Genomic DNA, 17,555 nt, shown 5'->3' with positions numbered 1-17,555 from the left:
CCAGCCTACCCTACAGGTTCGAACTTGCCTATGCCCACAATCACATAAGCCAATTCCTTGAAATCTCTCTCTCTGATGTATATATTTATATGTATATATGTACACACACACACACACACACACACACACACACACACACAGGTTCTTTTTCTCTTGAGAACCCGGACTGGGTTTTCTTCTTACCACCTAGCTGGCACATACAGTAAACACTGTCTGATTGGCTCATTAACTGCCATGGAAGTGGAAGGTGGATCTGTGGCCAAAATTCCATCTAAATCATTCCAATGCCAAACAGCACGTTCCCTGAATAATTCTTTGAGATTTCCCCTATCACAAATGATCTCCACTGGCATGGGTCATTAAAAACAAGTCATCAAGGGGTGCCTGGGTGGCTCAGTTGGTTAAGCATCTGACCCTTGATTTTGGCTCAGGTCACGATCTCACGGTTCGTGAGATGGAGCCCCACGTCAGGCTCTGTGCTGACAGCATGGAACCTGCTTGGGATTCTCCCTCTCCCTCTCTCTCTGTGACCCTCCCCTTCAAGTGCTCTCTCAAAATATATAAACATTAAAAAAAAAGAACAGGTTATCAAGTCATATGACAGTATAAAAGACCCAAGGGAGAAAATGTATTTGTTTGGAGACTTCTCAATCTCTATAAGTCAGACCAGTCCTAAGCACAGATGGAAGACTTTGGAAGGCTATGTGAAATGCTTATCTCTGCCTTATGGTATCCATAAATCTACAAATTCTTGCCTTGAAGGGAATCAGAGGGAACTCTGTTCATTTTCCAAAGTTGTCCAAATAAAGTTCTTGAGACCTTTAATGTGTCTCAAGAATCTTCTAAGAAGTTCAGTGCTTACCTATTTTGCTTGTCAGTAGCTGAACTATAAATGAAACGTTCGTTCTCTTTCAAAACCTTACTGAGCACCTATTACATAATCTAGGTTGAAGGTGCCTAATCATAGAAGATAAGAGCCAGATTACTTGAGCTCAAAGTTTGGGCTTGACCCTTGTTAGCTGTGTTAATTTGGATAAGTTTTCTCATCTGCCAACTGGGGAGGATAATAATGCCTCCTCTCTCATAAAGTTGTTGTGAGGATGAAATAGATCAACATTTATGAAAATGCCTGGCACATAGTAGATACTCATTCATATTCATTTTTCCTTTAGAATTGCCTTTTTCTTCTATTCTGCTACTTTGGCCTCTCCCAATCTGCATGTCTAATCTCTTCTTACTTTGAGAGGGCTCTGTCTTCCACTCCCAACCTTCCTTCTGCTTTTTATACATCACTTTGGTCCCTTGACCTAGAGTTTTCCTGGTTCTCTAGGGAAAGTTGTCAATTAACTTGTGCCAGTGGATGATAATGGGGGTAATTAGTTCTACATCCCACATAACATATTTGCATTTAACAGGGACTTTTAGAGTCAACAGCTTAACCCAAAGCTCTGATACCATTGGTGGGAACTATAGGCAAAGTGGCAGGCAGGTTGGACTGAGATCTGGAGACAGAGGGCGCTTACAGCTTCTTACCTATCACACTCTGACTACTAGGTATTTAAATGCTAATCTCAGCCTTTCTATAATCCTTTTGCTCTCAGGTATAGTTTCCTTATGAGACTCTGCTTTTAAAATGTACTTACTCAGTCTGAGATAGCAACAAGCAGAGACATATAAATGGAAACGCCCATCACACTGTCACTTTATGTCTAAGAGATGACAGTGGGACAGTCTGCTTGGCATTTGGGGCACAGATTTTGAACAGTTACACCCTTTGCGGAGCCTGAGGGGAGAGTTATTGCCAGAGGGGACTCTGACTGTATCTGTCATCTACATAAACCTAGTTCTCACAGAGAGCTCAGCAGACCAGGGTCTTGGCATTTTACTTAAAACAAAATCCACAAAAATAACAACAAAAATTGTTCCTCTTTAATGTTTTCAGTAAACTGGAAACAGAAATTTTTAGATTTTTTAGACATTGTTTCTCTTAAGCTCTTTTGTAAATATCAAATAATTCACTGAAACCTTTATACACATGCTAAAAAAAACTAAGGGCCCACGAGTTCTCCAAGAGAACTCAAATGTCTCTGGGGACACATTCTATTTAAAGAAATAATCCATTTCTCAATTTCTGGCACATGGCTGAACATGTTGGCAAGGGAGAGGCCACTTTTGTGTACCAGTTGCTGGTGAATGAACTACCAAAATTTCATCATTTAATTCAATTGGGAGAAAGGTCCACTTGAATTAGTAGAGAGCTCCAATTATGGGTCATTTGAAAGAAAATGTACTTTTTATAGCTTATATGTATATAAGCAATGGGTGTGTGTGTGTGTGTGTGTGTGTGTGTGTGTATTCAGACTATCTGTACCCAGAGTAGTTTTGCTGAGCTTGTTCTAATAAATAGATGGCTAGTTAATAATTAGCAACTTAATTTACATGCGAATCATTTATATGATTTACTCAAGTCTTAAAAACAGTTTGTTTTCTTAAGTATGTTAAAACTCTTCCGTATCTTCTTTAACCAATCTTTATAAGCATTTTCTTGATAAGCAGTTGAAAAAATAAATCCAGCATATCCCAGGTTGAACAATTAACAATTCTGAAGTGGTCAGGACTAAGGTTTGATTGTTGGTTCTTGAAATCAGATTCTCACACTGTGATAAAGCTCCAGCCAACATCTCTTTATGTGACTACCAAAGCAGCTTGTTGTGAGCAGTTATTTTAAGGGTAGCCATCTGGAGACTAGGGCACCTCAAGGCCATTATTATGATGTTCCTGTGAGTCCTAAATAGGTACCTTTAAGCTGGACACATGGGCCTATTCTGAACAATATTGTCTGAACAAATGTCTATCTAAACGATAAACAAAAATGTTTTTGTGAGCAAATCCTTTTCTGGGATGAAAAAATTTTACTTAGTGGTCTTGCTTCCCAGGTCTCAGAGAACCTGAGAAGCCCTTAGAGTAGCTTGGTGGTTGATGTTGAAGTTAAATCACTATACTTATATAGACACCATTATATCTTAATGAGGATGAATTCTGTACTTTTGGAAGAAACCTTTTGGACATCTTCATTTCTTTTTTTTTTTAAACTCTTATTTTATTTTATTTTTGAGAGAGAGTGCAAGTGAGCAAGGGACAGAGAGAGAGAGAGAGAGAGAGAGAAAGAGCAAGAGAGAAAAGCGGGCTCACCCAATGTGGGGCTCAAGCTCACCTGAAGCGGGGCTTGAGCTCACCCGATGTAGGACTCGAACTCACAAACCATGAGATCATGACCTGAGCGAAAGTCAGATGCTTAACTGACTGAGCCACCCAGGTGCCCCTGGACATCTTCGTTTCTGAAATATTTTGAGGCTGCCATGGGAGAATAGCCTAAGTGTTCCACGGCTCCCTCTTTATCACCTGCATCATCTCACTGAATTTTGAAGCTGGATTGATTAATGGAATTGGATGAAGGGTAGAAAACTTTGCACATGGCCAAGGTTTCAAGAAGGCTTGAGTGATAGTGCATGGTTAGAAGGGAAATATGGTTTGATTTAGTTGGGGAATAGAGGAAATAAATATCACCAATGACTTTCCCAAATACAGCTCGAAGGAAGATGGGTTTATAAACACTGCATCAGCTGAGCCCTGGTTTGATTCACAGCTAGAAGTCAGTATTTGGCCCCCACAACGATTAGAAGCAATACTGACGTACCTTCCATCTTGCCGGCTGATGGTAAACCCATAATCACTGTGATGCAAGAAACTAACATTCACCCCTACTAGAGGGGTTCCATCTACAGCCACCACTTGGCCTCGAATCACACAAGCACGTCTGCAACACAAGATCAAAGGCAAATATAAAAGCATGTTACAACTAGATTCTAAAAGCCAAGATGGAGAAACTTTGGAAAACACAGTCAAGTAGAACAAAGAAAATAGTAATTTCACCAACCAGTAGTAACTACTAATAACATTTTGAGAATGGCATGTATATCTTTTTTACCCATCAAAATTGGGATTATACTCAGTATAGATTTGTATCCTGATATTTTTAAGTTAACAGTGTATTGTTAACATTGTCCAATATAATCAGAAATTCCTTAATATATCATTTGTTATTATACAATATAGCCTTAAAACAACATATTCTTTAACTTGTTTAATCCATCCTTTATTTTAGGACATTTAGTAGTTTCTTAACTTTTCCTGCATCGAATCTCTTATTATTTTCTTGGGAGATAGTCCCAGTTGTGGAAGAATATTTTTCTCTTATTAAAATTAAAATTGATTACATTAATTAATACATGAATCTATCGTACATATGACTCAAGTCTCTGCTCACCATCCCCCTCCCAGATCTTAGTCTTCTCCTCAGAGGTAATTAGCAATATCATTTTGTTGTGTGCATTTTTTATGCACTGACATATGTAGGTGTGAACATTTTTAAGGCTCTTGATACATATTGACAAATTGCCTTTTCAGGAAAAACAATTTTTTAATAAAGCAGACTTAGTTGAGTAAACTTTAAGAGTTAGTCTGTAAAAGAGACATGGTCCTTGGCTACAGCATTCCATTTCTCTTCCTGATTGAAATAAAATAGTTCAGGAGATTTTCCCTTTAAAGAAAGGAGTTTCACCCTTGCCAAAAAAAAAAAAAAAAAATAGAGTTTCATTAAATTAGCCCCTAAACAGGGCTAGCTCCCAGATATAATCCAGTAAAATGTGTAGGTTTTCTAGCCTGGTCAAGTTGTAACAAATTTCAGGAGCTTGACAGTTAAGAAGAGGGCCCAGGAGCGAATTCCAAGCAAAGAACTTTGCTAGTCTGCCATTATTGAGGGTGGCAGAGGGGGTGGGGGTGGGGGCGGGGGAAGGGGGATTCAAATCCTAGCTTTGGTAGCCCTGAGCTCTAGAATGTGCATTTTATAGCTGGAGTTGGTAGTGTTGAGGAACGTTGAGCAAGGTCAGTGATTTTATTCCTGGAGTTAACGTTATTTTTTCACCACGTGGGATTCAGTCAATCCAGGGAATCTCAAGTTTGGATTAAAGAGGGCCATGTTATTTGGGCAAACATGACTTTCAAAAGTAACCATACTAATTCCACCCTGGCATTATACCTTCTTTGAACAGAATTAGCAAGCTGAGGCATTGTATCTCAAGGCTCATGGCCACAAAGATCATTTGAGAGAGAGAAAAACATCTCTGAAAATCAAGACGGTTACCATCCAAAGTTTGTTTTATATATTATAGCCAATAAACTTCACTACTAAATTCTATCACAATCAGATGAATTGGATATAAGTTATGCTAATAGGATTTACCCTGCATTACCTAAGGTCTTCCCCCCAAACAAACTATAAGCCATTAAGTACTACACAAAAGTAAGCTCGCATTAACTGTTGCTATTGGTGTTTTTGTGTGTTGAGCTCCCAGATCAACATTCCTAGTTCTGACATAAGACAGTAGCTTTCTTTTTTCCAGTGAGCTGTGCATTTTATGAGTTCTGTAAATCATGGCTCTGAATGGTATGCAAATGGCATATTGTTACTTGCTTTGCCTTGTCTGATTCTCCCAGTCTTTTGGGGGGAGATTTTGACAGTTTGAGATTTTGAAATACCATTTGTTCTAATCGAGAAGACACTTATTTGAAAGTCATTGAATTCTGGATTTTGAACTAATCCTGATAGATCTGGTCCCAGGTTCTAAATCCAATGTAACAAAAACATGTAGCTTTATACAGTAACCTTTGGAAGGTCTTTATAGAACATTCGACAAGGAGGGTAGAGACTAAGTAGAAACAAGCTGAGAAAATCTCCTGCAAACTATATAGGGATTGGAGCTAGAGAGGCTGAGAAGAGACACTCAAAAATCAGTTAAACATGTCTTCCTGAGCCCTAAGTGCTGATGTCTTTTTGCGGGGGTAGGGGGTAATTCCAAACTTGCCAAGGCTCTACCAGTTAACAAAGTGGCCTTTGCAACAATAAAGCCTACCTAGGTGGTCGCTGATTCCCTTTTGGCAAGACAATTCTACGCGTACTCATTTTATTTGTTCATATTAATCCAGACATTGTGTCTTCCCACAGCTGTTCTAGGCTCAATTATTTTTGTTTTTATTTTGTCAAGCCTAGTTGGCATTATTTGCTCATATTTTATGACAGACACAGACGTGTCTCTTTTCTTTGCTGCTCTTTTATTTTCTATACAGTTTATATTTATGAAGGATCCAGGCTGGTGAGTGAAAGTCTCATAAAAGTCATCATTCTGTGCATTTCTCTTGGATCCCTCTCTTCCTCCATTCTGTGCCTCATTCTGAGTAGTCTTGTCTTTTGAGTCTTCTGCTCTTTAACATTCCTCCTATTTTATGAAGCACATGGATTTGTGTGATAACGACTCATCAAAGTCATCATTATTCAAGACACTGTCTACCTGTTCTTCTTCTCATTCATTTCACTCTTCATCATTCATAAATAACGTGCAAACTTGTCTTCCAACTACCCTATTTTTTTATTTCTCGTATTTTATGATGCACACCAACTTATAGCATATGATAAAGCCCCATAAAACTTATTATTCTACATTTATCAGCATTGAACTCTCTTTGTAATGTATTAGACATTAAATGTTCTAAGATTTCCTGCTGCATTTGCTCCCATTATTTACACACTCCATGTCATCCATTTTTTACAAGAATAACTCTTAGCTCCTTTCATTCCTGGATTACTAGTACTTACTTTAATCTTCGACCAACATCAGTCATTCTGCATCAGTGGAAGTTGTCTAAATTTCGGGACGGTATTAAAGTAGTTTTAATTTGCAGTAATATTGATTGGCACCACATGCAGAAATCTAGGGAAAACATCTTCCTAGGCAAATGCTCCATTTCAAAAGAAAGCTCTTGAGTCTGCTTGCTTCCCCAGGCTACTCCTGCTCCAGATGGCCCTTAGGGAGCCTTCAAACATACTCTTGCAAATAGGATGTATTGTGCCACTTTGTTTAGCTCAACTGCTGTTTTGTGCACTCCTAGCTTCTAAACTCAATTATTCATAATTGTAGATGGTATCCTTGTACCTACTTTATTTTTCCTGAGTCACACAGCCACTGAAATGTACTCTCCCCCCCATTTACGTCATCGGTTGGGATTATGCTTCTCCTATCCCAGGCGACCTGTAGAATTCATCTTTTTCCTAGGTTAGGCCCTTGTTGAAGCAGTGAGCTGGGTATGGCGGGGGGCTGGCTTTGGTGGGACCACAACTTTACTTTCTGTGCTCTTCATCATTCCGATTGTGGGGTCTCCCTGTTTCCTCTCCCAGAGAGTCTCTGGTGTCTTCAAATCACCACCTAAAGGAAGTATCTGTACTTGGCCTGTCCCTGGCCCGTCTTGGGGAAACATCTTGAATTCTTAAATTTTTGCCACATCAAAACTACTGTCAATGTGAATCCTAATCCTTCAAGGGCCTGTCCTTTTCTGAAACTTTTTAAATTAAATATATGGAACTGAGTCTTTCAAATCAGGTAACAGAGGCGACTGTCAAAAAGCTGGCTCTGCAAATGTGTACAGCAGGTACGCGCCCAGCGTGACGGTCTTTTGTGTGGATTGTGTGTGCGTTCGTGTACTTGGTGCTCACTCTCCTTCTTTGATTCACAGACGTGACTGGGATGCTTTCCTTCCTTGAATCTTTCAGAACAAGAACCTCTCCCTGCTGATCTGGATTAGAGCAAGATGAGCTTGAACTTAGATGGACATGACCAATGTGACTTTAGGAACACGTACGGGGAAGATCACCCCTCCCCAAGTGTTTGTTTTCTCTTTCTGTGGAGAATACAGGCTGCTGCCAAGCTGTCTAACTCACTGTCACTATGCTAAAGCGGCAAGCCCGAAGGAACCGAAGGAACCGCTTCTCCCTTTACCTAAATGCCGCATCCCCTAGGCGTCTGGAGCTCGGTCTGAAGAGCAGGCATCCTGGGAAATGCAAGTCAGAATACACTTTACCCGGAGCCTTATTTAACTAACAAGCTGCTTGTTAGACCATTCTGATGCAAAAGGTCTAATTCCTCCTGTATTTGCTATTTTCATGGCATAGTCAAATTATCCCTAGCCTTCAATAAACTTTTGGTTCCTTTCTCCTCTTTTCTTATTTGCTGTCTTTTGTCTTCAGTGTCAAATTTCCAATATTCATTCAACACCTCAGGCAAAAACATCAACCTCAAGCCCAAGAGCTGGTTTGAAAAACAACGCTGAAAACTAAACTGCTGAAAGAAGATGTAATTTACTGCATTGTATTTCTGATTAAAATGTTTCCTAAGGAAAATGAGGCGCCAGCCGGGGAAGTTGTAACTATTTGCTTTTGTTGCTAACCTGAGCACAAGCAACCTTTGAAGGGTAACATTCAAAATCAAGGTCCTGGCCAGCAGGGGATCTAGCGGCAGCTGGGCAGGTTAGGTTGTTTTCTCCGTAGGAACAGATGAAATCCTTTCCAGAGCTGACAGCTCTGGTCAAGAGAGAGTGTTGAGGACCGGGATGAGAGAGGCCGTGTGGGTCCTCGGCTCACCAGTGCTGGAATCCTGCCCTGTAAATTCTTGTAGGAGTCGTTATTTGGGACAGAAACCTGCGGCATAGGAGGTGTGGCTCAATGCTTCCCGACATCCCCGCAGGCTTATTATATTGTCAAGTTGCACGGTTGTAGATTGTGTCACTTGGGCTAAAACAGCTCATCCACTGCCATCATGTACTGGAGAAAGGCTCTTCTCTTTAGAGTGTAATTCAGGAACTGTGGTATTGGTGCTCGGTCCCTCCCGGTAATCTTTCTCATATACAGATCAGTGGTTCTCAAACTTTTTTTTCTTTAAAAATTGTTTAATGTTTTTTAAATTTATTTATTTATTTATTTATTTTTGAGACAGGGAGAGACAGAGCGTGAGTAGGGGAGGAGCAGAAAGAGAGGTAGACACAGAATCCAGAGCAGGCTCCAGGCTCTGAGCTGTCAGCACAGAGCCCGACGCTCGAACTCGTCAACCGTGAGATCATGACCTGAGCGATGTTGGACGCTCAACTGACTGATCCACCCAGGTGCCCTGAGGGGTTCTCAAACTTGATCACACAGCAGAATCACGCGGAGGGCTTGGTAAAACAGTCCCCTGGGCTCCAGACCCAGTTACTGAGTCATAGGTCTGGAATGCAGCCCGAGAATGTGCATTTGTAGCAAGTTCCCAAGTGACGCTGATGCTGCTAAAGACCAAAGTTTGAGAACAACTGTTTTAGTGAAAGCAAGACCAGAACACGGTCAGCCGATTAAAGTGTACGTACTCCTGAAGAGGGAGGCACAGGACATAAGCCATATAAAGGCAGGCAAGTCACTAACTGGTTCACGATCATACCGTGATGAAATAAATCTGTGAGGCATGAATTTTTAACTCATCTATATAAACGGTTTGCCAAATTGTATATTTTTTAACAAAATTTATTAATGTTTATTTATTTTTGAGAGAGAGAGTGAGAGAGCGGGGGAGGGGCAGAGAGAGAGAGGGAGACACAGAATTGGAAGCAGGCTCCAGGCTCTGAGCTGCCAGCACACGGGGCTCGAAGTCACGAACCGAGAGACCATGACCTGAGCCGAAGTCGGACGCTTCACTGACTGCGCCACCCAGGCACCCCTGCCAAATTATAGTTTGGGGAGTTGTGTTGAAGGTGTCATGACAAAGTGGAGGTTGGACTATGAGATGAACCGTAGGGTTCCTTCAAATCCAGAGATCATAAAATGAAAACATGTTTTAACCTGATTTGTCTGTGTTAAATAAGTGTCAATTTCCCCCATCCTTGTTATTCTCTTTAGACAGTGTTTGGATTCGTGTTATTGCACTAGTCATAGCCTGTCTTGGATAAGAGTTGTACATCTGTGTGTCTTTTCTATTAGATAGTCTACTCCAGGGCAAGGACTGTGATTTTCCTCTCTGTGTCCTTCCCAGTGCCTGGTGTACACAGCACATGCTCAAGAGAGCTTCGTAGACTTTCAAGGCAAATATTTTTACATGAAGATGTAAGATACTTAGAACCTACCCTCATGGCACTGCTTCAAAGGTTTCAGAGACTGCTTTGAGGTTCCTGTGCGACAGATGCCTTACAGTTCATTTATTAGAAGCCAGCATTCCGGATTGTGCATGAGGACTTTCTCCTCATGAGAGTTTTGTTTGATAATTGACTACTTCAGGGAATTAAATGGTGCCCTTGTGACTGGGAAGAATGAATGAACAGTCCCCCTCGCATGCTTAATTTATGAACACTAACCCCATCATTCCTTTATATATTGCCATACAATTACGATGTGGTATCTCATAATTTAAATACATTTGAGGGTTCTAATATTCAGATATTTGGGGGGTTTCCACACAGCACAGGCTGGGTTTTCGATACATGTTATCTAAGCGGGTACAGCACCATGAAAATACTTAATGGCATAGCACAAACCTGTTTTCATGTTCTGAAAATGTGAATGCAGTGAATGTTCATATGCAAACCCAATAAAATCTCATTAGTTTTTACTGAAATAGAGCGGGCAGATTTAATCCTACTCAGTTGGTCACTGGCCCAAATAAATAATACCTACTAAATGGGTAACGTTAAAAGCAGCTGGAAGCATTACCCATCAACATTCTAGGACATTCTGGGAAAGGTGGTGCCATTGAAAATGCAGATAGCTTTTTAAGCAGAATTATTTTCCTCATGGCTAGCGATGTTTCAAGTAAAACAAAATGGGGGCACTCACCCTGAGGACGGTGGCTATTTTCCCATCTGCCCTGGTAATTGCTTGTCAAAAGCAGGCTTGCTTTGGATGCCTGAGATCCCCAAAGTAATGGGAAAAAGATCAAGTGTTTTGAAGCAATAAGAAAACTGACGACACAGTCACATTTTCAGGACTGCGTAAGTGCCAGTTTGCTTCATTTAGACACATGATTATTTTTGTCCAGAATTTGAATCCTGAAATATTTGTCCTGTAAGCCCTTGCGACTCCCGAATAGCGTCAAGTTGGTTTTTAGTTGGTTTGGTTTCGTTTGGATTTTGCCTGTGTTACACATCACTCCAATGGTTCTTTGTAATCAGCCCTATGGGGTTTTATTAACCTCATTAACCTTTCCTGTCACTTCTCTGCGAATCTGCCCTTCAAATAACAGATAGGCCTTAAATATACGGGAAGGCTGTCTGATTGGCTATAGCCTGGCCACGGGTTACTCTTCCTTCCACTGAGGAAAACGAGGAAAACGTGAGGCCTAGCTCCACCCACACCAGTTCTAGCTTGGCCTTGCTGGTCATCACCGCTGTGACTTTTCCCTGCCCTGTCTTCAGCCACCTCATAAACATGTCATTAACAATAAAACAACCCAGTAAAATGATTGTCTTATGAACTGTACCTTTCTAATGGAACTCTATTGTGTCCCCTGGTACTTGTTAAATATATATAACATACACAAACTTACATAAATAAAACACTTATGAAGGACTTATTACTCTGAGCACTTTCTTTATCTTATTTCATTTAGTATCAATATAACCTTGGGTTGGTACACAATTACTAGCCTGTTTTAAAAAATGAGGAAACAGCCAGAGAGGTTAAAAAAAACCACAACTTGCTCAACTTAACACGGCTCGAAAGTGGCAGAGCGGTGGAGGCCTTTGGACCTGGATTCTAAGGGGCCTGAGCTATACTGCAGATCTTTCTTAAGATGGAAAAAATGTGGCTATAAATGAACATAAAGAGCTCACCTAGAAAGATGGTGCTATCGCTTTCCATAGGGCCTGGGCTCCTGGAGACATTCACGAACCGCTGCGTACTTTCTACGTGCTGTGTGTGGAGTGCAGATGAGCGGCCACGTGTCACTCATTCCCTCTCCCCAAGCCTGCATTTACTCTGCCCTCTCTAGACACACATTTAGATGACAGAACCGGCTACGGCCACTGCAAGCAAATAGTATGGCTAAGAAGTAAGTAATAAGGAGTTGAGCCTTTTGAATTTCTTAATGGGGCAGTAAGATGGATAAAATGTCAGAAAATCCCTACTCCTACTGAGATAAGCTATAGATAGATAGCTACTGGTATTACTAATCACAATTATTAAGCATCTCAGAACATCTGAGTGCCAAAATACCACAATCAATTGAACAGCCTTTTGAAGATTTGTGCTCTGATTTCTTTTTGTTCTTCTTTGCCCAAGAGCGTTTGCAAGGAAGTGAAAGTCACACGTTCTTTCTTTTTGGTACCTTTAGGTGTTGACTGCTGATTTCAGGAGCTAGTCAGCACTATATATCTTGGAACCTTCAGCACTTTGTAATTTTTATAATGTGTTTCCTAAACTTTAGCATTAGACAAAATAGTTGTCTGAAAAATCAGGAGATCCCGTCTTCACATACGTAACACCTTTCATATAAACGAGATCAAAGTGGTTTATTAGCAAGTAGCAATGATTTTAACTTCCCACTTAGGATGAAAACTGCAGAAGCGATAAGCGAAGGAGGTTGCTCAGGAAAAGCAACATGGTAAGACAAACAGAACTGCGAGGGACCATGGCCGGGCCAAACCACACTTGGAATTTCTTTTCCAAATGTGGGCAGGTCATATGCAGTTCTTCGCTTCAGAAAGCAAGGTGAACACGAGATAGATTTGCAGATGCTGATGCTCTAGGAAGAGCGTCTCCCAGTTCTTAGCTTATTCAATTTACTCAGTAATTGTTGTATTGTGTGTTTATCAACCCTTAGTTGTATACTCGGTATCATGTTTTTCACGTTCCTAGATTCTAACTACACAAAAACCTGCTATTAGCAAATAGACTTGGAGAACCTTAACTAGCAGATTGGTGAAAAAGTTAAAGAGAAAACATACGGATTCAAATTTGTATCTCAGCAAAATTACAAATGATCATGTTATAGACCTTCGGGGGGGTTACCTGTGTGTAGATGAAAGTGTGAGTGTTGCTTCCACGAATGCTTGAATACCATTGGATTTTAGATATTTGAAAATACAAGCTATTCTTACCTCTTCTTTTTCCTAATTCCAAATCAGCGAGTGCTTTCTATATGTTTAATCTCTTTTGAGTTCAACACTAATTGATGGATCTGCTATTTTTTTTTTTCTTTTCAGGACTAAAATAGTCTGGGCTATTGCTGATTTCTTGCTAGAGGTTATTCAGTTTGTCTGAGCTATTCAAATTTTCTCAATGCACTACTCCCAGAGAATAGGCACCCCATCCCTGTATAGTAAAACCTAGTACACAGTATTTAGTAATTGTTGAGAAAGGTTTGTTTTACACCTTTTCTTTTCATATAATGCCACAGAATCCTGATTTAGTGGGTCCCTAAAAGTCGCCGCCAGGCCCTGGCTTGTGTGACAGTCTATTGCATAAGGGTCCAAGATCATCTAAGATATAGATGAATGCTATGAGGTCTCTGCTCTAGTGTCACTTCCCCAGAGTGGCTTTCCTGGACCACTCTGTCTAAAATGGTCACTCTCTGGAGGTACCTGGTGGTTCAGTCAGTTGGGCACCTGACTCTTGATTTTGGCTCAGGTCATGATCCCAGGGTTGTGGGATCAAGCCCCACATTGGGTTCTGTGCTGAGCGGGGAGCCTGCTTGGGATTCTTTCTCTCTCTCCCTTTGCCCCTCTCACGTGCATGCTCTCTAATAAAAAATTTAAAAACATTTAAAAAAGTATTATTAAAATGGTCACTCTCTGTCCCTAACCTTTATTTCATTTGAAAGTACTTTACCTACCTGACATTTACCTTTTCCTTTTTATTTTAACGTTTATTTATTTTTTGAAAGAGAGAGTGAGAGACAGAGCACAAGCAGGGGAGGGGCAGAGACAGAGGGAGACACAGAATCTGAAGCAGGCTCCAGGCTCTGAGCTGCCAGCATAGAGCCCGAAGGGGCTCGAACCCATGAGCCGTGAGATCATGACCTGAGCCGAGGTCGGACGCTTAGCCGACTGAGCCACCTAGGTGCCCCCTACCTTTTTCATCATCATTCTTCCTCACTAGACCGTATGGGGAAGGTACTTTGTCTGCTGTGGCCCAGAGCCTAGGACAGTGCCCATCACCAAATGAATAAATGGACCAAATAAACATTGTAATGTTCATCGATCTTAAGAGTGAAATGATTAATCTTCCTCCAGGTGGATTATCTTTAAAGAAACTATAGGATCCATCGTTATAAATGATGCCAGAGTGTTGTTAATGGGAATTTTTTTCATTGTGGTAAATGAGAATGTTTTGCTGATTGATTTTTCCCATGGAATTCATCTGTTTAATACAAACATTTTAAATTGTAGGAAAAAATTACTTCCAGCCCCACACTTCAAAGAATGAAGCTTCTTGCAAATAGTTAAGCTGCTCACGGTCCAAATAAGCTTTGTGTTTTTCTTACAAGTTATCAATAGTCGCCCGTTTGCATCAATTTGAGCAGCTTTTCATGCTCACCTGAGTTAATTAGTCCCATCTCGGAGCTACTGCTGAAAACGTCCTGGTCAGTCTCACTTCTGTCATCATTTAATGACTTTGTCTTTGTTAGAATACCTCTTGTCTTACATCACTTAGGTTCAAGCAGTTGAATTTGAGACCCCTGTGTTGATAAACTCCAAGCTCCCTTAAAAACCTGATGTTTCAGAATCCACAGAACTTACTGCAATTTGTAATTAATTTAATTATGTATGCATTTACTTGATGTTTTGACTGCCTTTACCACTAGAACGTAAGGGGAGCTCTGAATAAAGGGACGTGGTTTCTTTTGTTTCCTCCCATTCATGTAGTTCCTGGCACACAGTGGGCACTCAAGAAATATCTGTTGAATAAATGAGTGAAGACATAGCCTCTTTAAAAAAAAAGAGCTGACATCAGGATATTCTATTGGGGATGGCAGAAGAATTTGATACCTCTTCTGGAAGAATTTAAAGTCCTTGGTTACTTTAGGGGTGCCTGGGTGGCTCAGTCAGTTAAGTGTCCGACTTTGGCTCAGGTCATGATCTTGTGGTCCGGTCCGTGAGTTCAAGCCCCACGTCAGGCTCTGTGCTGACAGCTCAGAGCCTAGAGCCTGCTTTGGATTCTGTGTCTCCCTCTGTTTCCACCCCTCCCCTCCTCACATTCTGTCTCTCTCTCTCAAAAACAAGTAAACATTAAAAAATTTACAAAAATAAAGTCCTTGGTTACTCTGGACATGCTAATACTTCAGTAAAATACAAATTTTAAAAAGCAGTAATTAGTATCTATAAAGTATGGTTACTCTTTTTTAAATATTTATTTATTTTGAGAGAGAGAGAGTGCCACCCAGGTGCTCAGGTATGCTTGTTTTTAAGCCCTAGTCCCTATTCAAGATCAGCAGGTTCTGCAGCAGTGACCCATCTCCCTGCAACCTTCCCCACCTTAACCTCACTCTTGATTCAATCATTCATTTTGCCATTCACAGGATTTCCAATGGTATAAATTTCCACCTCAACTAAGTGCAGAGAAGCATGTTTTATTAAACAAGTTATGTTAAGTAATTATGGCTGTTACCAGGTATCATGAATAATCAGGAGCATGAATCAAGGTTTTATTACCGAGCGGGGTGTAGTAAGGGAGGGGGAAGGCTTGCGTATGTCAAGAGTTTGCCAAGAATGCCATGCTCTAGGCGTTATAGTACTTCCATTTGCTCGGGGGCACTTGTCTTTGTTTTTCTCATGAGACAGTATGACGACGTGTACCAAAGGGAGCCAGTTCACGGCAGCCTTCATATTGCCTTCTTGATATTGCTCCTTATTTTCTGATTTTTTCTTGATTCTAAATTTTGATTATCTAGCCCATTGAAGGAAGAGAGAATTATTGACGCTTGTACAAAGTTATAAATGATGTCAATTATGGGCAGGCTCTGACAGTGGTGGAATGTCTCATAAGGTAAAAAAAAAAAAGAGTAATTACTTTGCTGCTGTTAGATAATCACTTCATCTTTTATGAATTTGTTCCTGTGCTATTTGGAGAACAGTAATCTTACCTTTAGGCTGGTTCTACATTTGGGAATTGACTTATTTGAGGTCCTAATATCATCTGTGTGTTCTAGGCAACAAAAATGAGTTTTTCATTGGCAAATACGAGAAGAACACTTCAATATTACTACAATGGAGTCACTCACTCCTTCTTTCCCGGCTTTTTGCTAAGTACTGTGTTAGACTCTGGGATACAGTGGTATGATAGATTAAAGATGGCCACGAATTCTTTGATACTTCTCTCATCATGAGGGGGGATCTATGTCTCCCCCACTTTGAATCTGGGCAAGCTCTGTGACTTCTGTAACTAACGGCATGTAACATAAGTGACACTGTCAAAATTTCTGGACACAGGCTTTAAGAGACCGGCATCTTCCATTTCTCGTCTCTTGGAATGCTCCCTCTCGGAGCCGTGAGCCACCATATACGAGCTCTGACAAACTCAAGGCTGGCGGCCGTGCCAATGGGAAGCCCAAGTAGAAAGGCTGTATGTAGAAGGAGGGATTCCTGGCTGTTATCCAGCTGTTCCAGGCCCCAGCTATTTGAGTTATCCAAGCTGAGAGCCCAAACGTCACCAAGAAAAGACAAGACATCCTGGCCATACCCTGTGTGAATTTCTGACCCACAGAATCATGATATATAATAATAAAATATATTTGAATCCATTATGTTTTGGAGTAGTTTTCTACACAGCAATAGATAATCAAAACAAGGAGAGAACAAATCAGACTCGGTCCTCGTCCTCAAAGAACTTATGATTTAGCAATTGGAACAATCCAGAGCTAATACTGTATAAATCCCAGTATGGAGCAAGAAACTGAAATATAGCAACTTCATAGAAACTAGAAGAAACCTATCATTTTGCTTAACCTCTTCGCTCTGCACCCTGCTAACAGTGCTGTTATGTACGTAATGCTGTACTAAGTTTGGTCCCAACTCTAGAACTTTTCAACTAAGGGTGGGCATTTACCAGGAGTGGGCAGAAGAGGCTGCCATAACTTCACCCAACAGTATTGCTGCAAATTTTTAAATCTTTAGATTGTTCTTAAAACCCTTCTAAGTGATACACACAATAGCCAAATGCCTCTCAATGTCCTTCTCATAGAAAGTGACCATTTTGCTCCTACTACAAGTGGGACCTGGACTATCTGAGTCGTGACTGGTGATACATGATGCCATCGGTTAAAATCCCCTGCCTCAAGGGAGTGACTGGCCTAAGGTGTGAGGCAGAGTGTATACGAACTATTCACAGGGTATACACAGGTGCCCTGGTGAACTAAGGGTGGAAATATCATTCCATTCATGTGATTTCTGGTTCATGTTCAGTCACCTTTTTTTCTTTTTAAACCAACATAGTAAAAGGCCCCGAATTAAGTAAAATGGTAAGATGAGATTTTTAAAGATCCTCAGGGAAACAGAGAAGAAAGACAAAACCAAACACCTGAGGTCGTTCCAAGGAAGGCTATAAAAGCTGTGTAGTCCAGAGGTTACCAACTCTAACTCCAGCCGGGCCAGGCGTGCCATCGAATGGGATGGAAGTGAGCCGGGTGTAAGGGGAGCAGGGAATGGTGACTGGA

General features: G+C 40.8%; 1 protein-coding gene across 1 annotated transcript in view; it reads right to left on the bottom strand.

Moving 5' to 3' along the window:
- TENM1 (teneurin transmembrane protein 1) overlaps nucleotides 1–17,555 on the bottom strand; it is a 790,868-nt gene that overhangs the window by 150,480 nt on the left and 622,833 nt on the right. Inside the window, exon 18 of the mRNA XM_081792970.1 lies at nucleotides 3,698–3,817. Within this exon, the coding sequence (XP_081649096.1) occupies nucleotides 3,698–3,817 (120 nt within the window). The remainder of the gene's footprint in view (nucleotides 1–3,697; nucleotides 3,818–17,555) is intronic.

Source organism: Panthera onca, chromosome X (genome assembly GCF_046562875.1).
Source record: "Panthera onca isolate mPanOnc1 chromosome X, mPanOnc1 haplotype 2, whole genome shotgun sequence".
Classification (NCBI taxonomy): Eukaryota; Metazoa; Chordata; class Mammalia; order Carnivora; family Felidae; genus Panthera; species Panthera onca.
Note: the sequence above shows the minus strand (reverse complement) of the source record. Positions and strands in the feature narration are given on the sequence as shown.